This window comes from Garra rufa, chromosome 25, assembly GCF_049309525.1.
Source record: "Garra rufa chromosome 25, GarRuf1.0, whole genome shotgun sequence".
NCBI lineage: Eukaryota > Metazoa > Chordata > Actinopteri > Cypriniformes > Cyprinidae > Garra > Garra rufa.
In genome coordinates, this window is record NC_133385.1 from 21,395,189 (window position 1) to 21,413,586 (window position 18,398).

Genomic DNA, 18,398 nt, shown 5'->3' on the forward strand with positions numbered 1-18,398 from the left:
CAGAATTTCATGTCCAATTTCAAAGCAAATGCCCCCCTTTTCAAATTTTCAATCAGTCTCAGTCTCTGTTATAAGCTGTTTTGAGTCTCATTCTGTGAAGTTTGAAGACATAGTTTTAACTAGGCTCTACTCTTTTTTTTTTACTCTCTCTTTCTCTTTTTCACTCTTACTTTGACGTTTGTGCGCACACACACAGAGGGGACCAACCTTGTGCTCGCGGCTGGTGGGGATACCCGACCTGTGGGCCCTGTAACTGCGATGTCAGCAGAGGCTTCAAAAGGGACTGTAATAAAACCACAGGAGAGTGTAGCTGTAAGGTAAGCTGCAAGTGATCGCATGCTCCAGATTCTCGAGGGAAACCAGTCACTTCTAGTTGTTGTCCAACAGTCACCCTTCACATAAAGTGAACCATGTGGCTTTTATTGTATTAAGCATACTGCTGTATAAACGAAATTTTTTATTTAATTAAAAAAAGATATAATTTAAACAAAAACAGTCATATTGTGAAATATTTAGTGCTGTCAGACTGATTAATTGCATCCGAAAAAAAATTGTTTACATAACATATATTTATGTATATTTTTAAAAATAATTTAAAATAATTTATATTATATACATATAAATATACACAGCACACACACGTTACATAAACACTAAATTGTGATTAATGTGATTGATTTGACAGCACTAGAAATGTAATTACAATTAAAATCAGTTTTCTATTTTAATATATTTTAAAGTGTGATGGCAAAACGAAATTTTCAGCAGTCATTAGTGTCACATGATCTTTCATAAATCATTCTTGGTGCATTTCTTATTATGTTGAAAATAGTGCATTTTGATATTTTTGTGAAAGAAAACTTTTGGTGTGTGTAGAAACTTCAGTAGAGCCACATTTATTTGAAATAGAAATATTTTGTAACATTATAAATGATTTACTGTCACTTTTAAACTAATTTATTTCATCATATTTAATGCAAAGTTGCTGAATAAAATTTGAAAGGTTTGATTTTTGTAGACAGCTACATTTATTTACTATAAATGGTTCCAGAAACAATTTTTCTAATAGAAATTGCTTGTAAATTTCACAAGTAATTATAAAGAACTAGTAAGTCAAGTAAATATCGAATTAAATGTAACATTTTAGAGTAGAAAGTATTTTCCTGCAAAAAAATAATCTTTAATAATATTTGTTTTAATTACGATTTCTTTAGTTTAAAAATGTATATATATGTATATACAATATATATATATGTATAAATTAATATATATAATATATGTATAATTGTATCTCTAAATTTGTTATTATTTGATTTATTGTACTTAATTATATGAACTATGAGGATAGTTTCACAGGATAAAATAAAAAATTACAAAAGTAATTGTGAAAAAAAACATGAAATATTTTTTTTCATGAATCCTTTTGATTAATAAAAATTTCAAAAGAGCTGTATTCATTTTAAATAGAAATATTTTCTAACATTATAAATGTTTTACTGTCACTTTTAAACAATCAAATTTAATGTAAGATTGCTATATAACATTATTAATCTCTTTAAAAAATATATACTTTTTAATCCACCATGGGATAAAATTCCTCTAAATTCTGTCTACATTTGTCAAAATTGCAAAATATAAAGTCAGAATTTCAGTATATAAACTTAGAATTGCACAATGTTAACTCTAATTCTAAACTTAGGAATTGTGCCAGTATTGTTAGGTTGCAATTTGTTTTTGTTTTTTTTTGCTTTTATTTTTTAAACATGAAATATTTTTTTCATTGGTCCTTTTGATGAATAGAAAGAACAGCATTTATTTAAAATAGAAATATTTTGTAACTTTATAAAAGTTTTTACAGACATTTAAAAAAATGAATGCATCAAATTTAGTTGAATAACATTATTACTTTCTTTAAATAAACATAATAAATATTACACTTTTTAATCTACGAAAGCTTGTTTCCATGGGATTAAAACATGCAAAAGACTTTTTATCTCACTATTCAACCATTTTTCCTCTGAATTCTGAGTTTATGTCAAAATTGTGAGATGTAAAGTCAGAATTGCAGGATGTTAACTATAAACTTGCAATTCTGGGAAGAAAAGTTGGAATTGTGATATATAAACTCGCAGTTGTGAGAGAAAAAGCCAGAATTGTGAGGTTGTAATTTATTTTTTTAATCCTGTGTCAGAAATGGGCTTCAATATTAATTTCTCTTCCTCCCTTTTCCAGGACAATTACTTTCGGCCTCTTGGTGCAGACACTTGCTACCCGTGTGATTGTTTTCACCTTGGAGCGCATTCCCGGACATGTGACCCTGTAACGGGCCAGTGCCCGTGTAAGATGGGTGTAGTGGGTCGTCAGTGTAACCGATGTGACAACCCCTTCGCAGAGGTGACAGTCGGGGGATGTGTCGGTATGTGTGCTGTCAACTGACCAGGATAGCAGTTAACTGTTGTTAACCTAATTTTTTATGGAAAGTATGACAACATCTTTGACAATTGAATAAATAAGGGCAAACATATGAAAGCTATATTCAATTTTAGCTTACATTTGCATTCACAGTATGATGAAATGTAAGTGTAATACACTCCAGTCATGAGGAGACTGCTTTTATGTCAGCATGGAGTATCTGTACTGACCCTGGGGTTAAAAAAGCAGAAATAATGTACATTTGTGAGTCTTATAAAGGTCTTATCATTAAGACATAGCAATAAGCCTTGTTACAGGCACTAAATGGCATCTGTTTTGCAAGATTTCCCTCACTCTCACTTTTTTGTTATCTAGTGGTTTATGATGGTTGTCCCAAAGCCTTTGAAGACGGTATCTGGTGGCCCCGCACCATGTTTGGAGGTCCTGCAGCCACAAACTGCCCCAAAGGATCCAGTGGTACTTTCTTTAATCAAATCAAGAATTTGCACAGTCAATCAAAAGTTTGAACACTTGACTGAATTTGAAAAGTTAGATTTTTGTAGACAGCTATATTTATTTAGGTGAATATACAGATTTCTAATAGAAATTACTAGTAAATTTCACAAATAATTATAAAAACTGGCTCAATTAAATGTGAAATTTTGAAGTAGAAAGTCTGAAACTGATTATAATTATACGTTATTATAAAACAGTTATATTTCTATAATTTAATATCATTTTTTGATGAAATACGAGAGCTTTCTGACACGTTCAAGGCCCGGAAAGATAGTAAGGGCATTGATAAAATAGTCCATGTGACATCAGTGGTTTATTTTTGGTTGAACTATCCCTTTAAGAAAACTAAAAGTACTAACAATAACAAAGTAGATGTGTCCAAACTTTTGACTGCTAGTGTATGTAGCAATTTTATTGTAATGAATGATTTATCAATATATATCCTTATTTGACGTTTAACAGGCACAGCTATCCGCCATTGCAGCGATGATAAAGGTTGGTTTCCACCTGAGCTCTTCAACTGCACTTCCCTCAGCTTTTCAAAGCTAAAGAAAGAGGTTTGTGACTCCTTTGCTGGTTGATTCAAGTTGGAATTGTAGTTGTGGAAGAAATGACTCAACCCTAGAAGTGACCAGTGTTTTTTTTCTTCATGTGTGACTTAGAGTGAGGATCTTCATGCTAATGCTTCTCGAATGGATGGAGAAAGATCAAAAAGCCTTGCAGGTCTGCTGCACTCTGCCACAGACCACACGGATCGTCTCTTTGGGAATGACGTGAGGACTGCCTACCATCTGCTGGCCAGTGTGTTAGAGCATGAGAGTCTGCAGCAGGGCTTTGAGCTCACCGCCACTCACGATGCTGATTTCAACCAGGTATCGACCTCAAAGCCTTCACACACGCTTTCGGAATCTAACAGGATTTTAGTATCTTCACATTCAAGTTTAATCTGATGGGTTTAAGATGACCTACCAGTTCCAGTTGTCTTAACTAATGGTCCTAATGACCATAAATGTCCAGAAAACATGTAAAGCTATTTAACTGTCCTTTATTGCACTGAAGATACAGTTGAAGTCAGTTTACATACACCTTGCAGAATCCGCAAAATGTTAATTATTTGACCAAAACATGAGGGATCATATAACATACACTTGATTCTGTGATGTTACCTGAATGATCCACAGTTTTTTTTTTTTTTTTTTTTTTTTGGTGATAGTCCCTTTTTTGTTCTGAACAGTTAAACTGCCCACTGTTCTTCAGAAAAATCCTTCAGGTCCCACAAATTCTGTCGTTTTTCAGCATTTTTGTGTATTTGAACCCTTTCCAACAATGACTGTATAATTTTGAGGTCCATCTTTTCACACTGAGGACAACTGAGGGACTCGTATGCAACTATTACAGAAGGTTCAAACGCTCACTGATGCTTCAGAAGGAAAAACGATGTATTAAGAGCTGGGGGTGTAAACTTTTGAACAGAATAAATTTTCTTATTTTGCCTAAATATCATATTTTTTCATTTAATACTGCCCTTCAGAAGCTACAGAAGATACTTACATGTTCCCCAGAAGACAAAATAAGTTAAATTTACCCCAATCTTTAAATTCCAAAAGTTTTCACCCCCAGCTCTTAATGCATAGTTTTTCCTTCTGTAGCATCAGTGAGCGTTTGAATCTTCTGTAATTGTTGCTTATGAGTCCCTCAGTTGGATCTCAAAATCATACAGTCATTGTTGGAAAGGGTTCAAATACACAAAAATGCTGAAAAACCAAAGAATTTATTGAACCTAAAGGATTTTTCTGTAGAACAGCTGGTAGTTTAACTGTTTAGGACAAACAAGGGATTCATGAACAACTATCACTAAACAAAAAAACACAGCTGTGGATCATTCAGGTAACAACACAGTATTAAGAAACAAGTGTATGTAAACTTTTGAACAGGGTCATTTTTATAAATTGAACTACAATTTCTCTTGTGGACAATATATGTAAACATCTTCTATGTTCAGGTCAGTACAAAATAAAAATAACATGCATTTTGTATGATCCCTCTTATTTATATGTAAAATAATTAACATTTTGCAGATATTGCAAGGTGTATGTAAACTTTTGACTTCAACTGTAAATGTTCGCTTCTACCTAAGCTCTTGAACTGCACTTCCCTCAGCTTCTCAGCTGGTTGATTAAAGTTGAAAACTTTTTGGAATCCAAATCTTAATTGTTTGAAGAGATAGTTCACCCAAAAATTCTGTCATTAATTACTCACCCTCATGCCCGTCAGATCTTTGTTCACTGTATGGTTATAGTCCAGTATTAAAGAACGTTACTCTTCTTTGTTGTGGTAGAACATCTTTAAAGCTGTAAGTGCCATCCTTGACCCTGTCAACAAGGAGCACTGGGAGAAGATACAGCGCTCTGATGGTGGGACGGCACATTTGCTGCATCACTTTGAGGAGTACGCCAACGCTCTGGTAGAGAACACGAAGAAGACCTACCTGAGGCCCTTCACCATCGTCACTGACAACATGAGTTAGTATTGGGTTCTCCATCCTGTAGCATCTACTCTGCTCAATTTTGAGTGTTGATATAAACATATGTATTGTTTTTCTTTACAACCAGTTGTTGCATTGGATTTTCTGGACTCTGCTGCAAACCAAGACAAGATTCCTCGATTTCAGGAAGTTAAAGAGGTGTACTCAAAAGAGCTGGAGTCATCTGTTGTGTTCCCAAACCTGCTCGCCATGGCAAAAAAGAGCAAAGGTTCACTTTGAAACTTGTTTCTGTATATTATCAGTAATATCCATGGAAATGTGCAATGTTTAAACTTAATACTAAACTTTAATATGTCTTATACACTATAGATGCTTTTACCACAGAGCCTCCAGCCCAGATTGAACCAACTGAGTCTTTCATTAGTATGGATGGATCAGATACTATTGATCTAACACCATCCATTAAGAAAAGACGCCATGCAGAACAACCCGATCAACCTGCTGTTGGGATGGTGATGATCTACAGGTCGCTGGGTCGACTCCTTCCAGAGAGTTATGATCCGGACCGCCGCAGTCTTAGGTAGAATGTCAGCCTGGGATTTTACATACAGTACTAACAACAGATTTCCTTATTTAAGAGATGCAATGCTCAAAAAAAACTTTATCAATTAATATCAGTAATATTTAAATAACAATTAGGGATGCATCGAAATTAAAACTCCGGTTGAAATGGCAAGCTGATAATTACTTTCATTCTAGTAAATAGCTAATATTAAAATTTAATAACATTTTGTCTTAGTAGATTCAAATTAAAAGACTAAAAACTGAGATTATGACAAAATGCTGACAGTGAGGACAAAAATCAAAATTAGGAGATACTAAGTCATAATTATGAAATAAAAAGTTGAAATTATGACTTAAATGCCAAATATTGAGAAGAAAGTAAAACAAAAAGTCAAAATTATGACATTAAGTCATGATTATGAGATAAAAAAATTAAATTATAGCTTAAAATGCCAAATATTGAAGGAAAAAGTCAATATTTTGATATGCTACATCAAAATTATGAGATAAAAAGTCAAAATGATAAGTGACAGTCATAATTATGTGACAGAAAGTCGAAACTAACATAAAATATAAAAAAATACTGAAGGAAAAAGTCAAAATTATGAGATACTATGTCAACATTATGAGACAAAAAGTCATAAGTATGACAGTCATAATTATGTGACAGAAAGTCAAAACTGACATACATAAGTCATGATTATAAAATAAAAAGTTGAAATTATGACATAAAATGCCAAATATTGAGGAAAAAGTCAAAATTATGATATACTTAGACAATTATAAAATAAAAGGTCAAAATTATGAAATGAAGTCATGATTATGAGATAAAAAAAAATGAAATTATGGCTTAAAATGCCCATTATTGAATGAAAAAGTCAAAATTATGAGATGCCAAGTCAAAATTATGAGATAAAAAGTCAAAGCTGTCATACTAAGTCATGATTATAAGATAAAAAGTCAAAATTATGACATAAAATGCCAAATATTGAAGAAAAAAGTCAAAATTATGAGATATTAAGTCAGAATTATGACATAAGAGTCAAAATTATGAGATAAGTAATAAATTTGACAGTCATAATTATGTGACAGAAAGAGCAAACTGACATAATAAATCAAGATTATAAGATAAAAAAATTTAATTAAGAAATAAAAAGTCAAAACTAGGTACTAAGTCATAGTTATGAAATAAAAAGTTAAAATCAAGGTAAATGTCTTTTTTTATTCTGGTGCTTTTTCATATCTCGTTCTCTACACATTCCCAGATTGCCCACTCGTCCTGTCATTAACACTCCTGTAGTGAGTGTGGTGGTCCACAAGGATGGAGAACCACTCCTCACCCCACTCCAAAGACCCATCACCCTGAACTTCAGGCTCCTGGAGACCCACGAAAGGACCAAACCCGTGTGTGTCTACTGGAACCACTCTATCCTGTGAGTCCTTAATGAATCAATAGATTATTACAATATTTTATTTTTAAGCTATGGCCAGAACAACACTATCTATGCTTATGGTGTGATTGTAGAATCATTTTAAAATCAATATATATTTTTTGTTTGTTTGATAGGGTTTCTGGTGGAGGCGCCTGGTCTTCTAAAGGCTGTGAGCTGGTCTTTAGGAACTCGACTCATATCAGCTGCCAGTGCAACCACATGACCAGCTTTGCTGTCCTCATGGACATCTCCAAACGAGAGGTAAGACACAGGCAGCTATTTTGGTTCATATGGATTTTTGCTAGCACACAGCCAGCTAAGTGGTTTTTAAACACTGTTATCTTGTCCATAGCATGGTGATGTTCTTCCTCTAAAAGTGGTGACCTACACAACAGTGTCCGCTTCTCTGGTGGCCCTCCTCATCACCTTCCTCCTGCTGGCCATTCTTCGCAAGCTGCACTCCAACCTACACAGCATCCACAAGAACCTGGTGGCCGCCATCTTCCTTTCTGAGTTCATCTTCCTCACTGGCATCAATCAGACTGACAGTCCGGTGAGTTTTTAGATTCTAATATCAACAGCATTATTTTATTTTATGTATTTTAGGTGATTCTATGTGATACTAAACCTGCTTCTTGCCTGATTTGTAGTTTGTATGTACAGTTGTGGCCATTCTGCTACATTATTCGTACATGTGCGCATTTGCCTGGATGTTTGTGGAGGGGCTGCACATCTATCGCATGCTGACCGAGATGCGTAACATCAACCAGGGCCACATGCGCTTCTACTACGCCATTGGCTGGGGGATTCCTGCTATTATCACTGGTACTGTATGATACTTTGCTATTACATGCAATTGAAGTCAAAAGTTTACATACTGTACACCTTGCAGAATCTGCAAAATGTTAATTATTTTACTAAAATAAGAAGTATCAAACAAAATGCATGTTATTTTTTATTTAGTACTGACCTGAATAAGATATTTCACATAAAATACATTTACATATAGTCCACAAGAGAAAATAATTCAAAATAATTTCAAAAGTTTACATACACTTGATTCTTAATACTTTGTTGTTACCTGAATGATCCCCAACTGTGTTTTTTGTTTGGTGATAGCCCTGCTGAAAAAAACAGCTGGTCAACCCAGTCAGGCTGGGAGACCACCAGCTAAAACCAGCCTGACCAGCTACTCCCAGCTTAAGCCAGCTAAGACCAACCAACCAGCCTAGGCTGGTTTTAGCTGTTTTTTTTCAGCAGGGAGTTGTTCATGAGTCCCTTGTTTGTCCTGAACAGTTAAACTGCCCACTGTTCTTCAGAAAAATCCTTCAGGTCCCACAAATTAGTTGGTTTCCCTGCTGAAAAAAAATTGCTAATACCAGCCTAGGCTGGTTGGCTGGTTTAAGCTGGAAGTAGCTGGTTTTAGCTGGTCTCCCAGCCTGGTCAGCTAAGGCCAAAAAAAGTGTCCAAAACCCCTCTAAAACCAGCCTGCTGACCAGCTAAAACCAGGCTGGTTGACCGGCTAAAACCAGCCAACCAGCCTAGGCTGGTTTGGCTGTTTTTTTAGCAGGGTTTTTAGCATTTTTTTATATTTGAACCCTTTTCAACAATGACTATGATTTTGAAATCCATCTTTTCACACTGAGGACTTATATGAAACTATTACAGAAGGTTCAAATGCTTACTGATGATCCAGAAGGAAAAAAGATGCATTAAGAACCAGGGGTGAAAACCTTTGAACATAATGAAGATGTGTACATTTTTCTTATTTTTCTTATCATATATAGATTTTTTTTCATTTAGTACTGCCCTTCAGAAGCTACAGGAGATACTTACATCTTTAGATACTTACACCCAAAAGAAAAAATAAGTTAAATTTACCCTGATCTTCAAATTCAAAAAGTTTTCACCCCCCGGCGCTTAATGCATCGTGTCTCCTTCTGAAGCATCACTGAGCGTTTGAACCTTCAGTAATTTCCTTGGGAGGGCCCAAGTCTTAAATAGTGAGTTCTGACCACCCAAAACTCCTATAAATCTTGATCCTGCACTATTACTGAATATTTGTCTCTTCTCAGGTCTGGCTGTGGGTTTGGATCCTCAAGGTTATGGAAACCCAGACTTCTGCTGGCTCTCTGTTTATGACACTCTTATCTGGAGTATCACAGGACCAATCTCTATAGTAGTGCTGGTCAGTGAATTTTATTCTTATTTAACAAAGTGGAAACACTGCTTTCTTTTTCATCTCCCAGCTAATGTATTTGGTTTTGAGTAAATAATTGAAAACAAACCTCTTTGTTTAACAGATAAATACAGTCCTAATTGTGCTGGCAGCCAAAGCCGCATGTGGACGGCGCCAGCGAACAGAAAAGTCAGGAGCAATGTAAGTCCAGCGAGAACGCTTAAAGGTCAAACTGAACAATACTGAAATACAAATGGCCTGAAGCAGGTAAAAGCATATCTTATTCAACATTCTCATTTGTTGTTGTGTAGCTCTGCTCTTCGAGTGGCCTTCCTTCTTCTGTTGCTCATCAGCGCCACCTGGCTGCTGGGTCTAATGGCAGTCAACAGTGATGTGCTGTCCTTCCACTACCTCTTTGCTATCCTCAGCTGCTTACAGGTACATATGGTCATGTGATGTGTAAATAATGTTTACAGTTTGTCAGAACAGAATTAGGGAATTTTAGTTTAGTTGTTAAATTCCCCAATGTTCTTCAGAAAAATCTTTCAGGTCCCACAAATTTTCCAGCATCTTTTGTGTATTTGTACCCTTTCCAACAATGACTGTATAATTTTGAGATACATCTTTTCACTCTGAGGACAACTGAGGGACAATTCTTTTCTCTCACGGTAAACATGTATCTTCTATAACTTCTGAAGAACGGTACTAAATGAAAAAATATGATATTTAGGCAAAATAAGAAAAATGTACACATCTTCATTCTGTTCAAAAGTTTACATCCCTGGCTCTTAATGCATCGTGTTTCCTTCTGGAGCATCAGTGACGATTTGAACCTTCTGTAATAGTTGCATATCATAGTTTTTCAGTTGTCCTTTCAGTGTGAAAAGATGGATCTCAAAATCATACAGTCATTATTGAAAAAGGTTTAAATACACAAATATGCTGAAAAACCAAAGAATTTGTGGGACCTGAAGGATTTTTCTGAAGAACAGTGGCCAGTTTAACTAATCAGGACAAACAAGTGACTCATGAACAACTAATTGTGAATAATAATAATAATAATGCATTAAAGTCTCTGCCAACTAATTATCAATAATAATGTGTATTTTTTTATTCCAGGGCATTTGCATCTTCTTTTTCCACTGTATTCTCAACAAAGATGTGAGGAGGAACCTGAAAAGTGTTTTTACAGGGAAGAAAGTACCAGTTGATGATCCCAGTACAACACGGGCAACCTTACTTACAGTAAGTTTGAAACATATGTTTAAAAAAAATGTAATTAAAAATGTAAATATTCATGTACAGGCCCAATACATTTACTAATAAATCACTAACAGCGAGTCTCTTCATTTGTCGCCCCAGCGTTTTCTGAATGGTGACGTCTACACGGAGGATGGAGGTCTGTACCGAACCACCATTGGAGAGTCAACTGTATCTCTAGAGAGCTCTGTTAGATCAGGCAAGAGTCACGGCAGCAGCTACCTTGTTTCCAATCTCAGGTAATACACCAGGAGTGAATTACAATTGGCGTTATTTTATATTGAATGCCACAGCTGACCAATCAGAATCAAGTAGTTTCAAAAACACCTGTGTAATAAGACTGTTTAATTTGAAATGCTGATGTGAAATATCTCCATACTTCCTCTTTAACCTCTTAAAACGTGAATTGTGTATCATTTGAACTTCCTCAGACCTTGGTTTTTCTCTCATGTATTAAGGTCTAAATATATCTGGATTTATGAACTCATGAACTCATGAAGTATTTGCCTGCAGCTGTGCTGGCAGCTGTTTCACCTACCTATTTGCACCAATTATTATTTGTTATATTGTGCACAAAGAGGCATTCGGTTCTTAGGTCTTATCTTTAGATGAGACTAAGTTCATTATAACTATCAATGGGCCCACTTTAGCCATTTGTAATGCTCATATTTTTTTACCATATGCACTGACAGAGCCCTACAGTATTGTAAGAGGTAATTCTAATTCACAACACAGTGTCATCTGTTACATGGATCACATATTGGATCCAGTGTGTGTTAATTCATGTGTTTTATCTGTCAGACACACTTCTAACTAGCATATGACATTTACAGAGAAAATGTCATTACCTAATGAAAGAAAAAATCCTGGTTGTCATATGTCTAATATCGCTACAGTTGAGTCAAAAGTTTACATACACCTTGCAGAATCTGCAAAATGTTATTTATTTTACCAAAATAAGAGGGAACATATAGAATGCATGTTATTTTTTATTTAGTACTGATCTTCACATAAAAGATGTTTACATATAGTCCACAAGGGAAAATAATAATTGAATTTATAAAAATGACCCTGTTCAAAAGTTCTTCCTTCTGAAGCATCACTAAGCATTGCAAGGTGTATGTAAACTTTTGACTTCAACTGTATATTGGCAGCTGCATATGTGAAAATCTGACAGAATAACTTTAGTGTGATTCCACTTAATGTAATGATTGATCCAAATTTGCAGTATTTCAGTAATAATGCCTAGATTTGATGTTATTTTCACACAGGGAGAAGAAACACAGCATATCGTCTAATGGTGGAAATGTAGTGCATAATAAAGGAGACTCTTTGCTTTTTTTCCACAAGAGTAAAAAAGCAGAAGGTGAGGGCAGAAATGACACTTATGCAACTATTTTTAAGGCTCAGCTGGTGTCATAACTTCTGAATAATAATTTTCTGTTATTATTCAGACTCAGATTCGGACAGTGAGCTCTCAGTGGATGAACACAGCAGCTCCTACGCTTCCTCTCACTCCTCGGACAGTGAGGATGAGGCCAGACACTCGAGGACCAAATGGAATAATGAGAGAACGCCCATCCATAGCACTCCTAAAGGTGCCTGCAGCATCTTCAGTGACCTCTGAACTTCATTTTATCCATATTTAAACATGGATGTTTGATAACCTTACTCATGTTGTTCTCCAGTTGATGCCGTGTCCAGTCAAGGGAAGCCATACTGGCCAGAAGAGCCACCCACAGCCAGTGAAAACGAGGAGCCGGGTGGTCCAGAGAAGCTGCGGGTAGAAACAAAAGTGAATGTGGAGCTTCATCAAGGGAATAAATTAAACCATAATGGAGATGTGTCTCAAAGTGAGAGTTCTCCCAGTCAGCCAAACAGCAACCAGTTACCCAGAAGAGGTAAAGGACTTAAACTAAACAACTATTTAAACTAAATAAAAATAGCAAATTTATTCAAAATAAAACACTGGAATAAGTACATTGCATAAGTATTCATACCCTTAACTCATTACTTAGCTGAAGCACCTTTACAGCCTCAAGTCTTTTGGGTATGATGCAACAAGTTTTGCACATCTACATTTGGCAGTTATCTGCCATTCTTTTCCTCCTGCTCTGTCAGCTTAGATGGTGTCTGCCGGACATTTTCAGGTTTCTCCAGAAATATTTGATGTTTGATTGGGCTATGCCTGGGCCACTCAAGGACATTCACATAGTTGTCTATAAGCCACTTTTGCTGTGTGCTTAGGGTCTCTGTCCTGTTGGAAGGTGAACATTCTACCCAGTCTGAAGTTCTAAATGCTCTGGACTGGGTTTTCATTTAGGTTATCTCTATATTTTGCTGTGTTGAGCTTTCATTCTACTCTGACGAGTCCCTCAGTTCCTGCCACTGAAAAACAGCCCCACAGCATGAGGCTGCTACCTCCTTACTTTACTTTTGGGATGCTACTGTGCAGGTCATGAGCAGTCCCTGGTTTCCTCCAAACATGATGCTTGGAAGTGAGGTTCATCAGACCAAAGAAGCCCAGATCGGTGAAATGTTGCAGTGATGTTTGTCCTTCTGTAAGTTTCTCCGATCGGCATATATGATCATGGAGCTCAACCATCAACCTCTTGATCAGTCTAACCAAGGCCCTCCTCCATCAATTGCTCAGTTTGGCCAGGAGTCCAGCTCTAGGAAGAGTCCTAGTTGTTCCAAACTATGGATAATGGAGGCTACATGCTTCTGTGAACCTTTAATCCAGCAGAATTTTTTTCTGAACTCTTCCCCAGATCTGTGCCTTGACGCAATTCTGTCTCTGAGCTCTACAGGCAGTTCTTTTGACCTCAGGGCTTGGTTTTTGCTCTAATATGCATATTCAGCTGTTAGACCTTTTATTGGGAGGTGTGTGCTATTCCAAATCATACTCATTCAAATTAATTTGCCACAGGTTAACTCCACTCGAAGTGTAGTAACATCTACAAGCAATATGCTCCTGAGCTAACTTTTATGTGTCCCAGAAAAGAGTATGAACACTTATGTAGTCAGCAAAGTTGTTACAAACCTGTTTTGTGCTTTGTTATGGTGTATGGAGTATAGATTGATGTGGGAAAAAAAGTAATTTAAAGCAGTTTAACAAAAGGATGCAACAACAAAACGTGAAAAAAAAAATGAAGGGGTATGAATACTTTTGCAAGGCACTGTATTATAAAATGTAAAATTATATTATATTATAATCACTTGACTTTTATTAGGCATTTTAAAGAACAAGATCACGTATCCACCCCCACTGACGGACAAGAACATGAAGAACCGCTTGAGAGAGAAGCTCAGCGACTACAACCCACCCCAGATCCCCCGAAAGACTCCATCGTTGGGGTCAAACGAGGGCGTTCGCTCAGGAACCGAGGCCAACAGCATCATCATCAAACCCCCTCCATTACCACCTCAATCTGCACTGAACGGGATCACCGTAGAGCTAGGCACGAGCCCCGTCACCCTGGCGGATGAAGACTTCGATTCTGAGTGAGTTGGATGTCAAATCTTGATCATTACAATTCTTTGGTCACATTCTGAATGTAACACCTCTCTGTCTTTCTCTTGCTAGTGGCAGCAATGAAACATCAATCTAAATCTTCGTGAAGGACGCTGAATGAACTGGAACGGGTCTGAATCCCCACTAGTATTAAAGCACAACATGGTCCTGCTCTGAAGTTGTTTTTAGTATTTATAAATGTTCATTTAATACAAATGGAAGCCAGATGCTAGCTATGCTAGCTCCAGAAAGTGCTACATTGTCCAAGTTGAGCTGGAGGAGGACAGAAACGTTTTCTGACGTCTGATCTAGAGTCATAAACATGACTCATGATGTGTAAGTAATGTTTATAGTTACATTTTGTATTTTAGATGTGTAATAGGGTTATTTGTACAATTGTAAATTAGGATTTCATTGTGATGCCAATATTGAATATTTATGTTTACTGTGGTATTTTTACAGCACTGTTTTGAATGTTTATATTGTGTTTTTTATATACCGTGCATTTTTTAAACAGATGTAGGTTAATTTGTTGCTTTGCTTTTTTGCCCCAAATGTTTGAGTTTTCTTTCCCCCAGCCAAATTATTAGTATCATTCACATTGTCTTTTCATTGGGTTCAATGGGCATTTGTGTTTTACAGTAATTACCTCTGACAGTATTTTACCGCTTATGTTCAGCATGCCTTAAAGTCTCTGCCAGTGCTGTACATAGAAAAACAGTGTTTTGTTTTGTTTGTTCTGGATCTAAATTACCAACAGAGAATCTAAAGATTCCTAAAGTGCCTGTTGACTATTTTATACTGTAGCTTTGCCAAACCTCTTGTGTAAATAGTATAGACTGAGAAATTCAGGGAGCCGTTTGTTTCTTTTTACTCATGTTAAAGGTCAATCTATGTGAAAGTGATGTCAGGTCAGTAACTATGTAATCTGTAATAGTTTAGAAGCATTTATTGATCGGTAGTCCTTAAGTGAACACACATTATCATGGAATTAAATGTGTATCTATGAAATACCTCCAGTACTTGTCAATGCTCGTAGTTATTAGATACCAGCATGTAAAATAAGGTATTTATATTCTTACTATTCGCACTGATAATACATTTGAACATTGTAAATAAATGAATTTAAAAGATTTAATTAAAAAATCTGTATGATCTTGTATCTTCTTTCCCTTACAAAAACGACTCTGGTAATATTGCTCTGGTATCCACCTTATTCTTCAATGCAGAAGTAAGACTATGGCTGAGACTTCCAGTTCATTAGTGGCTATAGGGAAATAAGGAGAAGAATAACAACATGCAGTAAACGGTAAAACTCTTTGCACTAAAAACCATTGTGCTCATAATACATTACAAATATGGTTAGACACACCAATTTGCCATATCACACAGCAAAACGAGCTGTTCTGTACATCTAAAAATAGCTGGACGTGGAGAAGACCGAAAGCCAGACCCATAAAATTTACAAATGGCCATGCCCACTCTTACAGTATTATGTTGCTATTATGAAATTCCTTCAATATACACTGCTGTTGAAACTGTGAAAATTCAGTTTCCTCAAAAATATTAAGCAGCAAAAGAGCATATACAAATCAGCATATTAAAATGATTTCTGAAGGATAATGTGATACTAAAGACTGGAATAATGATGCTTAAAATTCAGCTTTGCATCACAAGAACAAATTACATTTTTAAATAAATTCATATAGAAAACATTTCTATGATATATATATATATATATATATATATTTATTGTTTGTTAGGATAGGACAATATTTGGCCGAGATACATCTATTTGAAAATCTGGAATCTGTGGGTGCAAAAAAATCTAAATACTGAGAAAATCACCTTTAAAGTTGTCCAAATTAAGTTCTTAACAATGCATATTACTAATCAAAAATTACATTTTGATATATTTATAGTAGGAATTTTACAAGAAATTTTCATGGAACATGATCTTTACTCAATTTCCTAGTGATTTTTGGCATTAAAAAAAATCAATTATTTTGACCCATACAGTACAATGTATTTTTGGCTATTGCTACAAATATACCCCAGCAACTTAAGACTGGTTTTGTGGTCCAGGGTCACATACATATACATATATATATATATATATATAGATATATACAGTATATAAAGAATATGTTCTACCCCATCTACCATGGTACTGAATGATTACCAGACCAAAATGGTATAGATTTACATGATGATTTATATGATAAAAACCTTAGAATTATGGCAACATGTTTAAAAATCATGGCAAAGTTCAAAGGTTTTCATACACTTGATTCTTAATATTGTGTTGTTATCTGAATAATCCATTTGTGGGTGTGTGTGTGTGGGTGTGTGGGTGTTTCTCAGTTAAACTGTCTGCTTTTCTTCAGAAAAATTCTTCAGGTCCCACAAATTCTTTGTTTTTTCAGCATTTTTTTTTCTTTCCAACAATGACTGTATGATTTGAGATCCATCTTTTCACACTGAGGACAAATGAGAGACTCATATGCAACTACTACAGAAGGTTCAAATACTCTCTGATGCTCCAGAAGAAAAAACGATGCATCAAGAGCCAAGGGTGTAAACTTTTGAACAGAATGAATATTTGAATATACTGTATTGCCTTAATATAATTTTTTTGTTTTCATTTAGTACTGCCCTTCAGAAGCTACAGAAGATACTTAAATGTTTCCTAGAAGACAAAATAAATTAAATTTACCCTGATCTTTAAATTTCAAAAGTTTTCACCCACAGCTCTTAATGCATTGTGTGAAAAAGATGGATCTCAAAGTGATACAGTCATTGTTGGAAAGGGTTCAAATACACAAAAATGACCTGAAGGATTTTACCGAAGAACAGCAGGAAGTTTAACTGTTCAGAATAAACAAGGGTCTGATGAAGAACTATCACACAGGAAAAAAACACAGCTGTGGATGATTAAGGTAGCAACACAGTATTAAGAAATAATGTAAACTCTTGCCCTGCTGAAAAAAAAAAACAGCTGTCTGGTCTTGGCTGGTTTAAGCTGGAAGTAGCTAGTTTTAGCTGGTCTCCCAGCCTGGACAGGCTGGTTTTAGCTGGTGGTTTCCCAGCTTGACCAGCTAAGACCAGCCTGACCAGGCTGGAAAAGTGGTCAAAACCCCTCTAAAACCAGCCTGTTGACCAGCTAAAAGCAGACTGGTTGAGGCTGGTTTTAACTGTTCTTTTTCACCAGGGTGAACAGGGTAATTTTTATAAATTCAACAATTATTTTCTCTTGTGGCCTGTAAACCTCTTTCAGGTGAAACATCTTATTCAAGTAAAAAAAATAAAATAAATAGCATGCATGTTGTATGATCCCTTTGTAGTTTTCCCTTTTGGTAAAATAATTAACATTTTGCAGATTCTGCAAGGTGTATGTAAACCCTTTGACCTCAACTGTACGTTTAGTATTATTATAGCCTACATTTTGCTACAGTGTGTTGTGTGTGACCTTTGTTATCGTGTTTTTGAGACGAAGGCTATCATGTTTTAATACTTACATTCAAACAGAACGTGTAATTAAAACTAAATGTATCATTTGTGACAAAGCTCAGCCGTTTAAATGTAAACACGTTGATCTGTCGTTGAGCGCCACCTAGTGGTCACACAATCATCCAGTGTTAGACTGTAACTGCAGTGCAAATACCCCAAAACGAGTCAAACCAGACCTGTCACATAGTCGTCCAGACGTAAAGGCGTGTGTTCGCGTCTAAACAAGTCCACTACAAAAAAGTACAGACAAAACATACTCCCTCACGTTTGTTTTCACCCTCGTGTGCGTATATGACGCATAAACTTTAAGCATGGATTGACGGAGTTATGAGATTAATGTCCACCTCACTTATTAAGACACAACAGGCCTTCTATTGTTGTCAAATATGTAAAATGCATACACTAATTCGAGCACATTTTACTTTATTTACTAAGAAGGGTGCGTTTCTGTGCTAACAGTGTGATAAGAGACGACTGTCAATTATCGGCCCCTTTAAGAGCGTCTGTCGCTGTCATTGACGAAAT

The 18,398-nt window shown here is 35.7% G+C and overlaps 1 protein-coding gene across 1 annotated transcript in view; it reads left to right on the forward strand.

Annotated features, from left to right (window-relative positions):
• LOC141302135 (cadherin EGF LAG seven-pass G-type receptor 1-like) overlaps window positions 1-14,857 on the forward strand; it is a 71,718-nt gene extending 56,861 nt beyond the window's left edge. The window contains exons 14-35 of the mRNA XM_073832324.1: window positions 197-317; window positions 2,233-2,416; window positions 2,788-2,889; window positions 3,391-3,485; window positions 3,591-3,800; window positions 5,267-5,450; window positions 5,541-5,681; window positions 5,783-5,993; window positions 7,243-7,410; window positions 7,545-7,671; window positions 7,763-7,963; window positions 8,061-8,235; window positions 9,486-9,598; window positions 9,714-9,790; window positions 9,901-10,027; window positions 10,709-10,834; window positions 10,952-11,088; window positions 12,121-12,215; window positions 12,304-12,447; window positions 12,538-12,750; window positions 14,083-14,353; window positions 14,436-14,857. Of these exons, the coding sequence (XP_073688425.1) occupies window positions 197-317; window positions 2,233-2,416; window positions 2,788-2,889; window positions 3,391-3,485; window positions 3,591-3,800; window positions 5,267-5,450; window positions 5,541-5,681; window positions 5,783-5,993; window positions 7,243-7,410; window positions 7,545-7,671; window positions 7,763-7,963; window positions 8,061-8,235; window positions 9,486-9,598; window positions 9,714-9,790; window positions 9,901-10,027; window positions 10,709-10,834; window positions 10,952-11,088; window positions 12,121-12,215; window positions 12,304-12,447; window positions 12,538-12,750; window positions 14,083-14,353; window positions 14,436-14,460 (3,247 nt within the window). The 3' untranslated portion in view covers window positions 14,461-14,857. The remainder of the gene's footprint in view (window positions 1-196; window positions 318-2,232; window positions 2,417-2,787; window positions 2,890-3,390; window positions 3,486-3,590; window positions 3,801-5,266; window positions 5,451-5,540; window positions 5,682-5,782; window positions 5,994-7,242; window positions 7,411-7,544; window positions 7,672-7,762; window positions 7,964-8,060; window positions 8,236-9,485; window positions 9,599-9,713; window positions 9,791-9,900; window positions 10,028-10,708; window positions 10,835-10,951; window positions 11,089-12,120; window positions 12,216-12,303; window positions 12,448-12,537; window positions 12,751-14,082; window positions 14,354-14,435) is intronic.
• The last annotated feature ends 3,541 nt before the right edge of the window (window positions 14,858-18,398 follow it).